The 18,178-nt window shown below is 44.9% G+C and overlaps 1 protein-coding gene across 2 annotated transcripts in view; it reads right to left on the bottom strand.

Annotated features, from left to right (window-relative positions):
- KPNA6 (karyopherin subunit alpha 6) overlaps window positions 1–18,178 on the bottom strand; it is a 51,421-nt gene continuing 33,243 nt past the window's right edge. For both annotated transcript variants that reach the window (XM_079928158.1, XM_079928159.1), the window contains exons 2-14: window positions 17,694–17,827; window positions 16,801–16,893; window positions 16,296–16,395; window positions 14,983–15,077; window positions 14,063–14,194; window positions 12,455–12,543; window positions 11,448–11,547; window positions 10,774–10,937; window positions 10,516–10,594; window positions 8,814–8,939; window positions 8,368–8,495; window positions 7,162–7,340; window positions 1–5,213 (exon numbers count right to left, since the gene is read on the bottom strand). In XM_079928158.1, coding sequence (XP_079784284.1) covers window positions 5,026–5,213; window positions 7,162–7,340; window positions 8,368–8,495; window positions 8,814–8,939; window positions 10,516–10,594; window positions 10,774–10,937; window positions 11,448–11,547; window positions 12,455–12,543; window positions 14,063–14,194; window positions 14,983–15,077; window positions 16,296–16,395; window positions 16,801–16,893; window positions 17,694–17,827 — 1,607 coding nt within the window. In that variant the 3' untranslated portion in view covers window positions 1–5,025. The remainder of the gene's footprint in view (window positions 5,214–7,161; window positions 7,341–8,367; window positions 8,496–8,813; window positions 8,940–10,515; window positions 10,595–10,773; window positions 10,938–11,447; window positions 11,548–12,454; window positions 12,544–14,062; window positions 14,195–14,982; window positions 15,078–16,295; window positions 16,396–16,800; window positions 16,894–17,693; window positions 17,828–18,178) is intronic.

The raw sequence follows: 18,178 nt of genomic DNA, 5'->3' as shown, positions 1-18,178 counted from the left end.
TGCAACAGGTTTTTATTTTTGCTTTATATCTATTACAGTGTTTGAAACCTAAAGAAATACATTTTCTCTTCAAATTTGGATGTGTATATAAATATCATTTGTCTGGACTCAGCACACTCAATGCCATGGTTTCTTGGCCTGTATCTGCTCTGAAATTATCAAGCTTTGTCTGTCTACCCAGGGGCCCTGAGAACATGGAAAACAATAGCCAGAGTTTATAGTTCTTAAAAGCAAATAAATTTGGAAAGAAAAACTAGTAAGGGAAAAGGTTTGATTCACCTTCCTAGGGTCTATAGCTGGGAACCCAAGCTGTTTTTGAGGGATATCTGGTCTGTCCTGGGTAACTGGGACCTCATACCCCCTTTGCTTCTTTAGTGGTTCAATCAAAAGCAGTTCCCACAAATCTGGCTAAAAGAGCCAATACCCAAATCCAGGGCCTGAGGATTGTCACCATGGCAGAGTTTTCTCTTCCCAAACCCAGAGGCCGAACATCTGACCTACATAGGGGAGCAGGGCTAGAGTTTAGCGGAGGGGTTCAGGAATGTGCTAATGTGGACATCAGCAGTCAGGCTGGCCCAGAAGTAGTGAGGTGCGCCCAAATGCACTGAAGACCTTTATGACACACTACACAAATCTTTCTCCTGGGATGTTCTGGGCCTCAAATTTAATGGTGCCTCTTCTAATTCACAGCCAGGTTTGATTCTGCATGTAGCCCAGGCCTGATGCAAAATGCCCTCTCAGAGGAAAACAGCTTTAATTAACAGACTTACTTGGTTTATACTGACCTCAAAATTCTTCCCTTACCATGGTCTTCATCTGGGGGTGGGTCTAGGGAACAGCCAATGGGATGACTGAATCCTTTATGAAGGCCTTGGCCAAAGAGCAGCTATTGCCTACCACATGGATCCCCGCAGGGCCAAATTCTCAGCTTGTTGGCTTAACAAAAAAAATACAAAAGTTAAGACAGAAAAAACACTGGACAAGATTGGTCTAAAATGTGCAATCCTAAAACGGCTATGGAAAAAACCTACTCTGAGCAATTTCTCAGTCTCACATGCACTTATTTCTAGGATAGTCCTACCCGGAAGATGTTGCTACTGGTTGTGAGGCTTTCCTATGGTTCAGTGCACTGAGCCTTGCACCCTTCCCCAGCCTGCCAGGGAGGCAGACAGGCACACACAATCCTGAGGTCCCCAGCCAGCCTCTTCTCCCTATGGGTCCCTGTAGTGCCTGCAAGGACCTGGAGAATCTGGCTCCTTGCCTTCAATTGAGAATCCAGAAGCCAAGCCCACAAGATGAATCTACTGAGGAATATTCAAGATGATGGATACCAAGCTGAGTGAGTCTTGGGGAGAAGAGACATGGCCTGAACAAATGAGCTGAGGCCTTCAAAGAAGGGCCTGTGGGAGGAGGAGGGAAGTACTGCTAGGCGTTCATCTCCTTCCCTTCTATTTTGCTGGAAACAGGTAATTGTACAGTGTAGGGGGAGGGCAGGCAGACATGAGAAAATTGAAATCTAGTTCATCCTGCTAGAGTTTTCATATTAAACTGGTTTGGCTGAAGAGAAAATGAAGGTCAGTGCCTGAGAGCCTTCTTTCGCTCTTCCTTAAGTGTGGTATAGCAGCTATAATCTGTGCAGTTCAGCTCTAAATAGGGCTCTTGGAAAGAGGCTTCCAGGGAAAAGAAGACAGGAGTAGATCTAAAGGTTCTAGGTAAGGAGGAACACAAAGGGTCCCGGAAAGCTGAAGTCATCAACACGTTACTTGGAAGGGTCTTTTGTACCCACTGCCTCAAGTAACTAGGCTGGCCAGGTGAGGGTGGAACCTATGTGGTTCTAACAGAAGGTTGCAGCCAATACCATGGCCGGTCAGTCAGCGGGGATAGCTCAGAACTGAAGGCAGGCTTCTAAGACCAGAGAGCCTGTTAATACTAGAGAAGATGACATGGGGGTGGGATGCCCAGAAGGGCTGGCAATAAAGAATAGCTGGCACTGTTCAAAACAGTATTTGAACACTTGAGCTAAGAAAAAGGCTCCTTGTCCCCTTAATCCACACCTAAGTATCTCCAACCCACCAGAGATCTTAAAATGGACATAGCTATGTGCCAAAGTATTAAGATTCCAAACACAAGTCTTCTCAGGCTACTCCCTACAGCAGGTTGGGGAGCCCCTCCATCCCTGTAACATCCATTCAGAAATCTGTCAGAAAGCTCTGACTTCACCTAGGCCAGGGTCTGGAGTCCAGATGGGGACTGCCCACGAAGAGTGGCTGTCAAGCCTGGGCTAAAAAATATTTTGCTTCCCAAGATGGCCAAAGGAGAGAAGGAGATACAAAAGATGATGTTACTGCCTCTGTGGGCTGGAAGAACTTCACCTGTTGACTGAAAAGGGGGTCAGAGGAATACAGTGGGAAAGCACAGTCTGAGGAAGACACTAACAAAGGAAAGCTCCTAGAGGCCATGTTTATCTGAAGAGAAATTTGTCCTCGTGCCCTGGGAGACTTCAGCCTTTGGAGTCCTTGTAGAAAACAGGCTTCGAGTAGTAACCCATGATCAACAGAGTCTTCTCTTTGGTGCATGGCCCAGATCTGAAGCAAAAGTAGATTTGGGAGGAACAGCTGGGGAAGGCAGGATGTGTATGTCTCACAATAAGAATTTGGTCCCAATGTCAGGGACTTAATTATTGCTAGAGATGTACAAAGTAGATCTTACTAAAATAAAATGCTCTGCCCTTTGGACAAGGGGTGGGGGTGGCTTTCTTTTGAACTGTGGGAAAATGGTTTTGTAATGGAGTCGGCAGGCCAAGTGAAGAGGGTCCTGCGCCTTGCCTACCTGGGAGAGTGGGGTTGGTAGTTATCATGCCCAACCTGCAGAGCAGCATCTGACTCACTTAGGCAGTACAGCACTGGTGTCACTTTTCAGTGATAGCCACCAGCCGCAACCACTTTTCTCAGAAAATGCCTCTGGAGTTGGATCTCAACACTGGAAAGAGAGGGCAAATTCAAGACCAGTGGCCAAAAACAACTGAATGTTTTATCTGTAAGCAGAGTGGCATGGATTTCACCTGAGCCAGAGGGGGATGTGTAGCAATGGGAGCAAGAATGGCATTGTTCCTGGGGAAGGGAAAATACAGTTTGGAGCAGGGCACCTCTGCCCGACCTCTGTGGGGAAGCAGGGACAGGGCAGATTGTGCCTTCAGCTCCACCACTGGCCTACACTTAGCCAGCAACTTCCTCCACCCCACCCCCAACACCTGGGCTTTACTATCACATGTAGTCCATTGAAGCACACAGGCAAGCCATTGAGGCACTGCAGTAGCTCTACTCAAAGGGGAAAGAAAAGGCATTAGGATTATATTTGTCACAGGAAGGGTAAAATCCAAACCATGTACAAGGATCCCAATCAGGGAAGACATCAATCACTCTCAAAAAAAGTCCTGAGGCTGCTAAATATCTCGGACAGGAGACACGGCAGCCACCTGCGATAACTTATGTGGACAAAGGTGTTTGAGTCTGAATCTGAGGAGGCAGACTGCTTTCTGGGTTTCCTGATGTAAGCAGGATGCTCAGTGGTAAGGACTAGAGTGGTAGACTTCACCGGGCCCTGGGGCCATCCTTGCTCCCTCCATTCAGGTACTAGGACAATCAGACCAGGATGCCCTGCTATATAAAGGTTCCAGAGCTAAGGGTTGGTCCCTGGTGGTGGCCCGGAACCCAAGCAGAGAGGAGAAGGATCAAGGTCAGGCTTCCTGAGCAAGAGAGCTTCCACATCTCTTTTTGGTCTTCCTCACAGTATCCTACTTACAGAAATTACAGAGACAGTTCCTCCTCTTGAGACCAATTAAGATTGACCTACGTAATATATAGAATATAAAAAAATACAGAACTTTTTTGACATTCTCTCCTTTGGAAGTAAAATATACATGATCCAACTACGGAAGAGGAAGAAGAAGAAAGGCCAAAGGCAGGGATCCACTGGCTATCCCAATACATGACACTCTCACTCCAACCTCCTCTGCAATTTATGGGTCACCAGAGCAAGGACTTTCTCCTCAGGAGAAAGGAAGGACCACAGCCCTCTGTCACGTGCTTAGGAGAAAATACAGCTACCTCAGACGTTCATCTCAACTCTGAGGGGAATTTTCAAGTAAACAAATGAAGTTGGGTCGCACCACTGGAAGGTGGGTAGGAAACATGGGATCAGTAGCGACACATGGGAAGCCCCGTCTGAAGGCCTGTGTTCCTCTCCCCTCACTCCCACTGGTGTACATGCCCCAGGAGAGTGAAGGGGATCTCCCAAACTAAAGAGGTCTGGGCAAGGGGTTAAAGGGAGGGAGGGGCCTTTGTCTCATGGTGACCTCCCCCTCAGCCTCTAGTCCCAGACAATGCTGGCAGCTGGGATTCCTAAAACCAGGAACTCATGGCTCTGGGAAAGAGCAATTGTAATACAAGAAAAATGTGCAAAAGAAAAAAAATTAAATAACGCAATCCAAGCATACAAGATTAATATTCTGTCCGAGCAAGAACACTTTGTTTTGGATTTCTCCCCTCCCCTCCCACCCCCGACCTGTGGAATATTCCATCTGCTCAAGTACCCAAGATAAGAGTTACAGAGATCAGGGCAGAGGACTGGGAACGATGAAGGAAGATAAAACGGAAGGAAGTCACCACTAAAGAAAAAAAAATAAAAAATAAAAAAGGTGCAAAATTGATTACCTCAGTCCTCCTTTGTCTACCCCTGGGCTCCTGGGTTAAAGACATATGTGCAGCCAAAATCTAGTGTAAGGAAGAAAAACCCAACACGTCCCCTTCTTGTCACAAAACCCAAATGTGAGCCTCAGATGGTTCTGTCTGTCCAGAGGGTGCTCCCTCCAGGGAAGGGGGCGGAGCAGGTCAAGAGCACAGTTTCCAGGGCAGCAGAGGTGTGTGGTGGCTGATGGTGGGGAGGGCTGGTTTCCCGCCCACCAGAGGGCTGCCTTTCCGCTGGTTGGTGGTGCTTCCCATCCCCTCCCCTCCCCGGAGGCAGACATTATAGCTGGAAGCCCTCCATGGGGGCCTCAGGCTGCTGGAAGATAAACTGCTGTTGCGTTTCATCCACTTGGGGAGCCAGGCTGCTATCATCATCTTCTACGCCAAAGTAGTGCTCAATGAGGTCAAAGGCCTTCTGGTAGATCTCCTGGTTCTCATGGCTCTGGAGAAACTCAATTTTATCCAAGCCTATGGTGGCAAGAAGAAAGGAAGGAGAAGAGTAAACTTTGAGTGCTTTTCTCTGGATCCATGAAACAATCTATTTTTTCCTTCCCTGAGTTATGTTAGCATTTATAAACACAAGTAATATGATCAGATCTCTCTTTGATCTGAAAGAGGAGAGCCGAGATCTTTACCTAAAATGACATAACACCAAAGGAAAAAGACCAAAATGTCAGTTATAAACCGGAGAGTCTAGTCCCGATTCTGCTTTTAACCTGGGCAAACCATTACTGTTCTGAATCTCTTGGAGATGAGTGATGAGTCAATCCAGCACTAACAGACCTTGCTAAGGAAACCATAAACAAAACTAAAAGACAACCTGCAAAATGGGAGAAAATATTTGCAACCGATGCGACTGATGAGGGCTTAATTTCCAAAATATACAAACAGCTTGTATAGGTCAATAACAAAAAAACGAACAACCCAATAAAAAAATGGGCAGAAGGGACTTCTCTGGTGGTCCAGTGGGTAAGACTCCGTGCTCCCAATGCAGGGGGCCCGGTTTTGACCCCTGGTCAGGGAACTAGTTCCTGCATGCATGCCACAAGTAAGAGTCTGCATGCTGCAACTAAAGATCCCGCATGCTGCAACTAAGACCCGGCGCAGCCAAAAACAAATAATAATAAATAAATAAATATTTTTAAAAAATGGGTGTTGTAGGTGTACAGAATCTTAAAAAAAGGGCAGAAAACTAAATAGACATTTCTCTAAAGAAGACATACAGATGGCCAATAGGCACGTGAAAAGGTGCTCAACATCACTATTATTAGAGAAATGCAAATCAAAACTACAATGAGGTATCACCATATACCAGTCAGAATGGCCATCATCAAAAAGTCTACAAGGGAATTCCCTGGTGGTCCAGTGGTTAGGACTCAGTGTTCTCACTACTGGGGCCCTGGGTTCGATCCCTGGTCAGGGAACTAAGATCCTGCAAGCCATGCAGTGCAGCCAAAAAAATAAAAAAGTCTACAAATAATAAATGCTGGAGAGGGTGTGGAGAAAAGGGACTCCTCCAACACTGTTGGTAGGAATGTAAACTGGTGCAGCCACTACGGAGGTTTCTTAAAAAACTAAAAATAGAGCTACCATATGATCCAGCGATCCTACTCCTGGGCATATATCTGGAGAAAACTGTAATTCGAAAAGATACATGCACCCCAGTGTTCATAGCAGCACTATTTACAATAGCCAAGACATGGAAGCAACTGGAGTATCCATCAACAGATGAATGGATAAAGATGTGGTGCATATATATAATGGAATATTACTCAGCCACAGTAAGAATAAAATAGTGCCATTTGCAGCAACATGGATGGACCTAGACATCATCAAACTAAGCGAAGTCAGTCAGACAGAGAAAAGACAAGTATCATATGATATCACTTATGTGGAATCTAAAAAATGATACAAATGAACTTATTTACAAAACAAAAAAAGACTCACATAGAAAACAAACTTATGGTTACCAAAGGTGAAAGGGTGGGGAGGGATAAATTAGGAGTTTAGGATTAGCAGATACAAACTACTATTAACAAAACAGATAAACAACAAGGACCTCCTGTATGGCACAGGGAACTATATTTAATATCTTGTAATAAACTGTAATGGAAAAACAAAACAAAAGAAAGAAAAGAACTTGCTGCTAAAAACTCAGCTGAAAACATGCCTTCCGGCTCCTGATTCTATTATCAATTCTGGAGCTTTATTTTTGCATCTGTACCATAACCTACTTACTAGGTAGAGCCTATCAGAAACAGAACTCATCTACTGCTCCTCAGAGGAAATGGAACTGGTGGGATAAAACCTTGCATTCAATGATGACCCCCTCAAAACACACACCCTCACATATGTATACTATTTCAGAGTTTCTCTCTACTTACGGCAGAGGTGAGGTTGGGGAGAGGGCACCTACCATAGGCTTCCTCGATGAGGCCACAGTAGGGATTGACCCCTGAGCCACTGCGCTTGCCCTCTTGCTCTCCGAGCCGAAGGATGTTCTCCAGTCCATTGAGGGCGACTTGCACAATCTTTGAATCCATTACAGTCAGCAAGTCACACAGGGGTTTGATGCAGCCCAGGGAGACCAGGTACCTGAGGGGCAGAGACCAGGTAAGTTCTAAATTAAGACAAGGCAAGGGAGGTGCCAGGCAGGTGCTATGGGGCCTCTAGGTCTCCCTCACACACATCGATGCTCTCAGCAATTCACTCTGACTGAGCTTTCATAACCATCCATCCTTTATCTCAAACTCATCACCCTCCCAGTGCTACTGGTTTAGTTCATTTCCATGTAGAAGGCTGCCATGGATTCCTCCTCTTTGTCTCTAATGTCTCCTTGCTGCAGTATTACCTACTTTGAACACATCATTTCCCTGCCTAAAATTTCTGTAGTCCCAGCTCTACAGTCATAACAATACAATCTGGCTCCTAACCTTTTCTAGCTTCCCCTCTCATTATTCCCTTCCGAGAATATTACATTCCAGTCAAACAGTAAAGGTCTCCAGGTTTCTGATTTTTGTACCTTTACTTATGCTTTTTCCTGTCCAAAATGCCATTTACAACCCTGTATCCTCAAAAGCTTCACTCAGTGGCTATCCTTTCTCCTAAGGTTTTATTTATACTGAATATATTCCCCTTCCTAAGCTACAAGCTGAAGGCAAGGCACTTCTCCAATTCCCATCACTCCTACTCAAGTTGATAATGGAAACCAAAATCAAAGAGCATCCTCGCACAAAATAGCTTTCCTATTTGCTTCTCCCAAGTATCACTGCCAAAAATGATTTCCCAAAGAAGCTGCTCTGAATGAGCCATAGCATGGTTCTCTTTCATTTGTATGGATAATTGAGAATTACATAGATTTAAATTCTCTTGAGGGTAGAAAGAGGCAGAGGAGAGAGATGTCTGTGTCATAAGTTTCCATTCTCCAGGAGGGAAAAGAGGTACATGGTTTATAGGAATCTACTTCAGATTCCCATGCTACACTCTAGCAGCTTACCAGTTAAACCCTACTGGACAGGGGCAGACCTATCCCAGAAAAGGCAGTTTAGAGGTCACATGTAAACTGTGAGCCAAGAGGTAGAGTACACATATCACTCAAGACAATGGGAAAGGACTGTGATACCTGATTTGTTCAGGGGTTCCTCCTGATGTGGCATTGGTGATGGCCCAGGCTGCCTCTTTCCTTGTACGGAACTCGGCTTTCTGAAGGATTTCAATCAACACAGGGAAGATATTTGCATCTATGACAGCCTGAGAAGAATTGGGGGGTGGAGGGTGGGGTGTGGGGGAGGAAAGAAAGTCACTTCAAGAAGGATAAGCAAATCCAGACCCCAAATCAGCTAAAAGATTAAGACATCTTCCCCTTCCTGAAAGTTCTTTTCACATAGGTAAGACGCTACAGAGGAACCTGGCTTCTGTTACACAGAATCTTTGACTGATAGCATCCATTGACCCCAATTTCAAAAGGGAAATAAAGTTTTTCTTCTAGAGGGCAATATCCCGCAATGTCTCATGTCCCCAGGCCTTTCTACCTGCTGCCCCCCACAACTTCCCTCCTGCTTGTTCTACCTGTATCTGAGCCCTGTTGCCAGCAGTGATATTTGAAATGGTCCAACAAGCTTCCTTTCGGATTGACTCCTTGGAGCTGCTCAGCAAGTGGAGGAGGCAAGGGAGGGCTGAACAATTAAGAATGACCTAGAACACCAAAAGCACAGGCAGCAAAAGAAAAATTAGATAAACTGGACTTAATCAAAATTTAAAACTTTTGGGTACCAAAAGACACCATCAACATAGTGAATTACACAAATCACAGAATGGGAGAAAGTATATACATATCATATATCTGATAAGGATTAATATCCAGAATATACAAAAAAAATTTTTTTAAATGCAGGTGGCCAATAGGCACATGAAAAGATGCCAAACATCACTAATCATTAGGGAAATGCAAATCAAAACCTCAGTGAGATATAACTTCACGCTTATTAGAATAGTTATCCTTAAAAAATCCAGGCAATGCAAGTGTTGGTAAAGATGGGGAGAAATTGGAACCCGGTACACTGCTGGTGGGAATGTAAAATGGCGCAGCCATTGCACTGTTTTGTGTGCAAAACGGTATGGTGGTTCCTCAAAATCTTAAACATAGAATTACCATATGATCCAATAATTCCACCTCTGGATATATACCCAGAAGAACTGAAAGCAGGGACTCAAACAGATACTTGTATGCCAATACTCAATGCAGCATTATTCATACTAGCCAAAAGGTGGAAGCAACCCAAGTGTCTACCAACAGATGAGTAAATAAACCAAATGTAGCATATGCACACTTGGAATATTATCCAGCCACAGAAAGGAATGAAGGTGTGACATGCTAAAATATGGATGAACCTTGAAAACATTATGCTAAGTGAAATAAGCTGAAACAAAAGGACAAATATATATGGTTCGGCTTATATGAGGTACCTAGAGTAGTCAAACTCCTAAGAGACAGAAAGTAGTATGGTGGTTACCAAAGGATGAGGGGAGGGGGAAATGGGAAGTTATTATTTAAAGGGTACAGAGTTTCAGTTTGGAATGATGCAAAAGTGGTGGAGATGGATGGCGGTGATGGTTGAATAACAATGTGAATGTACTTAATGCCAGTGAACTATACTTAAAAATCGTAAAAACAGAAAAAGTTATGAATATCTGTACACACAGGCACATGCATGCACACACAAACACAAAACAATGACCTAGAAAATGAGTGTGGGCTTGAGTGAGACTGCTCACCTGTAAGAAATCTGTTAAGAATCCCACAGAATTATGCAAACTACTCAAGACGCAAAGAATACTCAGATCTCTAGCCTTTGAACAGAGAAACACTGTATACTGTGCTCTCAATGGAAGTGTTACTAACAGGAGAGTAACAAGAGACATGGGATTCTAAAGGTCTAGGAAGCAGGGGTGAGGTTCCATAGCTTTTAGTATTTCAAAGGTACCGTAACTCAAAATCTGTTAACAATTACTTTACAATGTCCCAGGTAGTGAGTCAGGTTATTCCATTTAGTTTTTCTTCAATAGCACCCAATGGATGATGACTTGCTTCCAATTTATAGAAAAAAGTGAAGGCAACCAAGTTGCCCCCAAATAATATAGAAAGTGGCAGAGCTGGAATTTTTCACTCAAGCCTATGCGTTCTCTCCTATATCATGTTGCCTCCTACCAGGACCAAAGTCTGTGGCAGGGAAGGATTTTGTCCATAGACAGCTGTCCTCCTCCTCCTTACCTGGGTCTGGATGTCATCCCCGGTGACGATGTTACCCACAGCTCTCAGAGCAGGAGAAGCCACTTTGTTATCGTTGTGCCTACAGAGGAGGGCGATCTGATCAGTAGAGGGCCAGCACATGGCATTCAACTCAGCTGACCACCAAGGCCAGCAGCACTCATGGCTCCAGACCTTTGGATAGGGCAGCAGATTGCTGACTGTAGTTCTGAGTTGGAGAAGCTTAGGGAATCTGTACCCTTTCTGACTGAGATCACTCACATTAGAAGTTCGACCAATCTCCGGCAGACTCCAGAGTCTATGACTGCCTGGATCTTCTCGTTGGGGCCATCAGACAGATAAGAAAGGGCCCAGCAAGCATCTGCCAGCAAGTCTGAGTCGCTGCTGAAGAGTAGGCGAGACAGCACAGGCAAACAGGGGGAGACCTGTTGGAAGCAGAGAGAGAGGGACTCAGGTGGACACGGTTACATCATCTCTACCACTAACCCTAACATCGCTGAGCCCTCCTCTACTTAGTAAGTCTAAGACCTGGAGATTTCTACTACATTAAGCCATCAGGCCCACATTTTCACTTTACCATCCAGGCATATGAGATCACCTACTTCATTGACAACTGCCTTTTTCAGTTTCCCAAGGATGAGACTCTGAGGGTACCCCAAAGACTTGAAAACTCCCATATCAAAATTCCTCCATATGAAGGAACCTGCTTTCACTCAGGAATTGGTAAGAAGCTCTCTTGGGACTTCCCTGGTGGCGCAGTGGATAAGACTCTGTGCTCCCAATGCAGGGGGCCCAGGTTCAATCCCTGGTCAAGGCACTACATCCCACATGCATGCCACAACTAAGGAGCCCACCTGCCGCAACTAAGACCCAGTGCAAGCAGATAAATAAATAAATAAAAAATTTTTTTTTTAAAAAAAGAGAAGCTCTCTTACCTTTGCAAACTCTGGGGGTGGGTTCTTGCCTCGGCACAGGTTTGACAGGGCCCAGACTGCATTCCGTGTCATTGTCAGTCGTGTGGACTTGGTAAGTAGCCTGAAGGGGACAGCAAAGCCAGATCCTGAGCAATGATGCTCTTTTCATAGAGCTGTTGCCTACGAACCCCAGGAGCAAATCCAATCAGGCCCCTAAGACTCTAGAAGCCTGTTTCTTCCTACCCATAGATTTAAGTTAAGTGAGCCTGTTTGGCCCCGGAGGCCGACCTACATCTTCACAGAGGATTAGGACCAGCTGTGGCTTATTAAGACCATAGCTAATAAGGACAAACAGAAGGCTGGACTGTGAGTAAGCATGCTAAAACGTTTAAGATAGGACATACTGTGCCCTTAACTGCAGCCACAAGTTCTAAACAAGAGTATTGTTGTCTTTGGAAATAAAAGCTGAAGGTTTAGTGTGAGGGCTTTAGCCATGCACTGTGGAATGATTTTCTGTGACAGGCCCAAGAAGGAGTTATAATAGTAGACTATGAGATTGTGGCCTCTCAAGAAAAGCTCCTTCCTGTTTTGGTTTAGATGTAGCTCTATTATAAGGGTACAGAGGAAGGGATGGGAGCATCCAGATGACTCTGCAAGGGGTCTTAGATCTGTGGCTTACAACAGAGCTCTCCAATGTACTGGGCATAAACCCATAGCAAATCAATGCATTCCGTAGAGAAGGTTAGATTCTTCCAGGTGGGCTAGTCCTTCCTCTCTCCTCTGGCTCAACAATGAGACAGGTATGACCAACATGAGATTCTACAGTGCTACAAAGTGAGGAAGCACAAGACACAGACCAGTGACACAATCTTCTTACTCTCAAAAGATACTATCTTTTACTCTGGCAATGAGAATGCACTTCTATCATTCTTGTATTCACTCATCGTCTTAAGGTAAACTGCTCCCCAAAGATCTGCCGCATGGCTGCCGGAAAGATACCCCAGGTGCAGATGATAATAATTACTCACGTTAGCAAAGGATTAAGGATGGAACAGTTCAAGACGTAATCTCGGCAGACGGAGCTGTCTCCAGCTATGTTTCCCAGTGCCCAGACTGCCTAAAAAAGGGACGATGGAACTGTCATCCACAGAGCCTAGAGGCTTCTGTGAGTACTTTATACTCACAACTACAGAGTGACACCCACCAGTAACCAGGACAAACACCCCATCAAGACCTTAAACACACTAAATAAGCTCAGGTACCCTCCTTGTTAAAACTGAGCACTTGCTCTATTTTAACTCTGGGAGTTCCTGGTTCACTGGGGGAGGCAGGCTGACATTGTACTGCAGCCAGAGAAGCCAGACCAAGACCTCCTTGTCCCCACCCCCCAGAAAAGGAGAAAATGATGGGAAAATTGCATTCTTGTAGCCTCATAGGACCAACCCTATATGTAGTAATATAGGAAAAAACCCTAGTACCACTCTCCACTTCTATCCAACCAGTGGAAGAAATGGAAGTTGGGTTTTTATGATCTGTAGGTGCTGAGAAATGGGTATTGTGGTGTCTTTTTTCCAGCACCACCTCTGATGCCCAATGTGTGGAGTTTTTTCTACACCAACAACCAATTCTCTGATACCAACTGTGTCAATTCAGTTAAATTCTGACAGTAACTCGGAGTTAGGGCAGATCCCACAGGCTAGGGGCTCAGTCCCATAAGACTGCCCTCAATTTAGATACTAGCTGCAATTCCCAGGTGCTACCCATACTTCTTACCAACTGGCTATAAATTCAGGAGTTCCACAATCTCCTCCTCAGGTTCAATAATTCACTAGAATGATTCACAGAACTCAGGAAAACACTTTACTTACGTTTACCAGTTCACTGTAATATATACAACTCAGGAAGAGCTAAACGGAAGAGATGCACAGGGCAAGGTATGGGTTGAGGAGTGGGGTTGCACAGAACTTCCAAGCCCTCTCCAGTCACGTCACCTTCCCAGCACACTGAGTGTTCACCAACCCAGAAGCTCTCTGAATCTCACTGTTCAAGCCTTTTTATAACCCAATCTCTAGCCCCTCTAACCTCCCTGGGGAGGGTGGGGTGGAGGGGTGGGAAGAGTGGGGGTGGGGTGGGGCTGAGAGTTCCAATCCTCTAATCCTAAATTTGGTCTTTCTGAGGACTAGACCTCCCTTCCTGAAGCTATCTAGGGCCCCACCCGGAGTCACCGCTAATGCGGTGACACAGAGACTCAAGGTGTGTCCCAAAGGGGCTCTTTAGGAATAACAAAAGACACTTCTATCACTAAGAAAATCCCAATGTTTTTAGGAGCTCTTTGCTCTTAACCTCTTAACTGGGGATAAAGACAAAATATACTTTATATTATACCACTGGTACCATCAAGAATTAAGCCAGGGCTTCCCTGGTGGCGCAGTGGTTGAGAGTCCACCTGCCGATGCAGGGGACACGGGTTCATGCCCCGGTCCGGGAAGATCCCACATGCCACGGAGAGGCTAGGCCCAGTGAGCCATGGCTGCTGAGCCTACGTCTCCTGTGCTCCGCAACGGGAGATGCCACAACAGTGAGAGGCCCGCGTACCGCAAAAAAAAAAAAAGAATTAAGTTAAATTTGGGCATTACCTGTTCCTGTACATCCTCAAAGTCCGAGTTAAGCAGCTCTATAAAAATGGGGACAGCCCCTGCTTCAATGACAATTTTGGTCTGCTGAGAGGTTCCAGAGGCAATGTTCGTTAGAGCCCAGGCAGCTTCAAACTGAAAGTGAGATTAAAGCCATGAGTGAGAGGTCATTCCAGATGAGCAGCCGTGCCTACTAGCTGGCTCAGCAATAAGCCTCCTGCCCCTGACTTAAAAACAAAAACAAAAAGCCACACAAGCCTTTCCCTCTCCACCTTTAAATGATAGGAAGAGGTACTGGCAGTGATATAACATAATGGGGAGACAGAATTGGGCTTCCATGGTCCCAGGTCTAGTCCTGCAGTACCACTGCATCCATAAGTCCTTTGGCAAGTCACGTTTTTATTTCCCGAGCTTCACTTTATTCATCTCTGAAACCAGGATAAGAGTGAGATGGGTCTCTAAAAGTCCCTTTCAGCCAAGTTTCTAATAAGTTCCAATGGATTGACTCATTACCCATTTGTGAGAAGAGAGACCCAGAGAAGCTAAATGGTTCACCTCAGGGTTAGGAGTGGACTAGAACCTCTAGGGTTGGCCAAAAAGTTCGTTCAGGTTTTTCTGTAACATCTTACGGAAAAACCCGAACGAACTTTTTGGCTAACCCAATATATTTATATTTATAATTTAAAATATAACCTCTGAATAATCAGTCTGTCATATTCTGGTATCTTTCCTTTGAGATTGTTTTAGGGAAGAGTTTGTGGGTCTCTTATTTGATTGAGGTCAAGACCTCTGAGGTAACAGCATCTCTTAAATGTTCCCTCAATATCTTGTCTATATCCTAAGAGATGTGTCTGTAGAAACATGCCACTACAATTTCTCGGCAAAAGGGCTTTCATCTGGTAACTCTCCACCCCAGGCCTCACCTGTAATGTACAATTCTCATTCCTCTTCAGAAACTCCACAAACCGATCCACCACTCCTGGAGTATTGATAACTTCATCTATTGGAGGACTAGGTTCTGGAAGAGGGAGAGGAAAAGTCAGGAGAGGCTCTGACTAATGCTTTCACGGGGGTAAGTCCACCATCCTTCCTAGATACTCCTGACCATCCTTCTAAACATTCCCAAACTCCCTTTTGGTGAGGTAGTTTTAACAATAGCTGGTCATGGGGCTTCCCTGGTGGCGCAGTGGTTGAGAATCCGCCTGCCAATGCAAGGGACACGGGTTCGATCCCTGGTCCGGGAAGATCCCACATGCCGTGGAGCAACTAAGCCCGTGCGCCACAACTCCTGAGCCTGCGTGCCGCAACTACTGAAGCCTGTGCACCTAGAGCCTGTGCTCCACAATGAGAAGCCACCGCAATGAGAAGCCCGCGCACTGCAATGAAGAGTAGCCCCCGCTCACCGCAACTAGAGAAAGCCCGCATGCAACAACGAAGACCCAACACAGCCAAAAATAAATTAATAAATAAATTTATATATATATATAAAAAAACAATAGCTGGTCATTTTTGAACTGTATAAAGTAGCTGAGATGCCAAAGAGTAAAGCCAATCCTAATTTAACTATGCTCACCTTTGGCTTCCTAAACCTAAGCAAGTAACTAACCTTACTTACCTAAGCAAGTAAAGAATTAAGGGAGAGAAGACCAAGGGAGGAGCAACCCTAGTCTAAACGCTTCCCTTCCAAGACCAGCATTCTTTTCTTGGGAGGAAGAAAAGTCAGGGAATATTTTTCCCATCATACATCAAATTTTTACTGAGCACAAACTATGTGCCAGACATGGTTCTGGGTATCGAGGATACAGTAGCGAACAAAACCAAAAGTCTATGCCCTCGTAGAGCTTATATCCTCATGATGAGAAATATCCTGGTGTGTCAGAAGGCAGTAAGTGTAATAGGAAAAAAAAAGAACAGGTACGGCAGGGTAAGGAGACTGAAAATGCTGCAGGGGTGGGGGGAGCTGCAATTTCTGATAGCGTGTCAGGGTAGGCTTTACTGAGAAAGTAGGATCTGATCATAGAAATGTAGCAGCTGTCACACAGTTATCTGGAAGTAAAGGATATCAGGCAGGGGAAATAGACAGTGCAAAGGTAAGAATGTGCCTGGCTTGTCCAAGGACACCAAAGCCAGCAGGGCTACAGCAGAATGAGTGAAAGGGAATAGTTGATGAGGTCAGTGAGAAGAAACAAGACGCTAAAGTCACGCAGGGCCCCCTGCGGAAGACTAGGCTTTGTACCTTTGGAGAGCAGTTTTCGGAATTTCTGTGTGGTTGCTAACTGCAGGTCAGAATCGTCAGAAAAGAGCATCTCCACCATCTCTCTTGTGATCACGCTCTCCTAGAACATAAAACAGGTTCACGACTTTGCAAACCAATACTAGAGCCAGATATGAGCTCATAATCCTGTTTGGAATCCTCCTTTCTAAAGACTTGAGGGCAAGAGGAAGGGGTAACAGCAGGCTCAGAAGGTGTTTAATCCACAGCTGCTTCAAGTTGGAACATTTGGAAGTGATTCTTAACCTCTGAGGCAATTGATAGCTTCCCTTAAATGTTTCCTCTGGTGTTTCCATCAGAGATGAATCCTTACTGACTCCTTAAGTTGACCACCTACAAAAGGGCCCATGGAATAAAGAGCTTAGCATGGTTGTTGGTAACGCTAACTAGATGATGTGAACTGACCAATTTCTGTTCTGTAGAAGCAGGTACTTCCCAAGCTTGCCTGGTAAGCTTGCAAGGGTCTTACCCCAGTGGTAGAGCTCACATAGGAGTCCATGAGGAGACTATCGAACATGGCGGCTTCTTCATTAATCAGCTCCACATTTCTCCGTTTAAAAAGCTGAAAATAAAGAGAAGAGACGGTGGTAAGACTTCTTACCGAAACAAAGAAAATAAAGTATGACCCAATGTTAAATTATGGCATAACTGTCAAGGAATGCTACTGTATGAGAAAATGCCAAGCTTAATATACTGATATGGAAAGATATTCAAGGGCTTTACTTTCTATGTTATAGATTGTTTACATTTTTGGAGAACATTTTTATAAGCAAAAAAAAATCTTTTAAAATTCCTGTGTCCTTTGTATAAAAGGTGATGCATATAAAAGGCTGTGAAGGAAAGAAATAATGGTAAAGCAAAAGGGTGGGCAAAAGCAGGTTAGCATCTAGATCTGGGCAAGGAACCAATTTGGCGGTGGCGTGTGGTGCATGGTGCGTGGCAGTGTAGACGATGAGGCATTAATACAATCTCAGTTCTAGGGAGACTTACAAAGAATGGACTCAAGAAAGAGAAGTAAGGCAGCCCAGATGGCTGACAAAATTCTTAAAGGGCCAGGCTTGGGGCTGGGCCTTGACGGCCAGATCTAACAGTGACTACTGGGTAAAAACAAGGGGTTAGCACTAGAATGTTATATTGAAGATATAAATGATGTCCAAGTTGTTCTAAATTATGGAAAAGGAATAAGGGACAGTTCTTTCTCAAAGCTTCCAAAATTTCTTTACAACAAAGGAAGCTGGATGAGCGGCCCACAGAGATAATCTACTTTCCCAAGAGGAAAGTGAGAGTGCAAGGTGGAGGTCAACCATGGTGGCTGGCCTGCCTCCCTGAAGAGCACGTTTGAGAATACTTGGGCTAACCCACTTGTTGCTCCCGTTTCTGCTTCCGGAGCTGAATGCCCTCCTCCTCTCTTCTTCGCCTCATTTCCTCAGGGTTTAGGGCATTGTTCTTATAGCTCTTCATTCGATAATTGTCTTTCCCTGGGCTCGCCATGGTCTCTGGAAGAAGGGAAGATACAAACATATTGGCAAAGGCTCTTAGGAGGACAGCATTTCCTTCTCACTGGCTTCTTTCCCTACCCACCCTCCCCTTCTCACGGGGACTCACAGGTTCCCAAGGAGGCCTAATAATCTCGGTAACTGCACCTGACATCTCTAGTACCACCCACACACAAACAACAGTCTCCTTTAATCATAACAAACTTATTAAGTAAGTGCTATTATAGCAATTGATATAAGCAGAGGAGTTAAAAGGTGTAGGCCCTGGAGGCAGATTGTGTGGGTTCAAATACCGGCTCTTCTACTTGTTAGCTGTGCAACTTTCAACAAGTTGCTTTAACCTCTATGCCT

The sequence above is a fragment of the Stenella coeruleoalba genome (assembly GCF_951394435.1).
Source record: "Stenella coeruleoalba genome assembly, chromosome: 1".
Lineage (NCBI taxonomy): Eukaryota > Metazoa > Chordata > Mammalia > Artiodactyla > Delphinidae > Stenella > Stenella coeruleoalba.
This window is presented reverse-complemented; position numbering and strand designations above follow the sequence as displayed.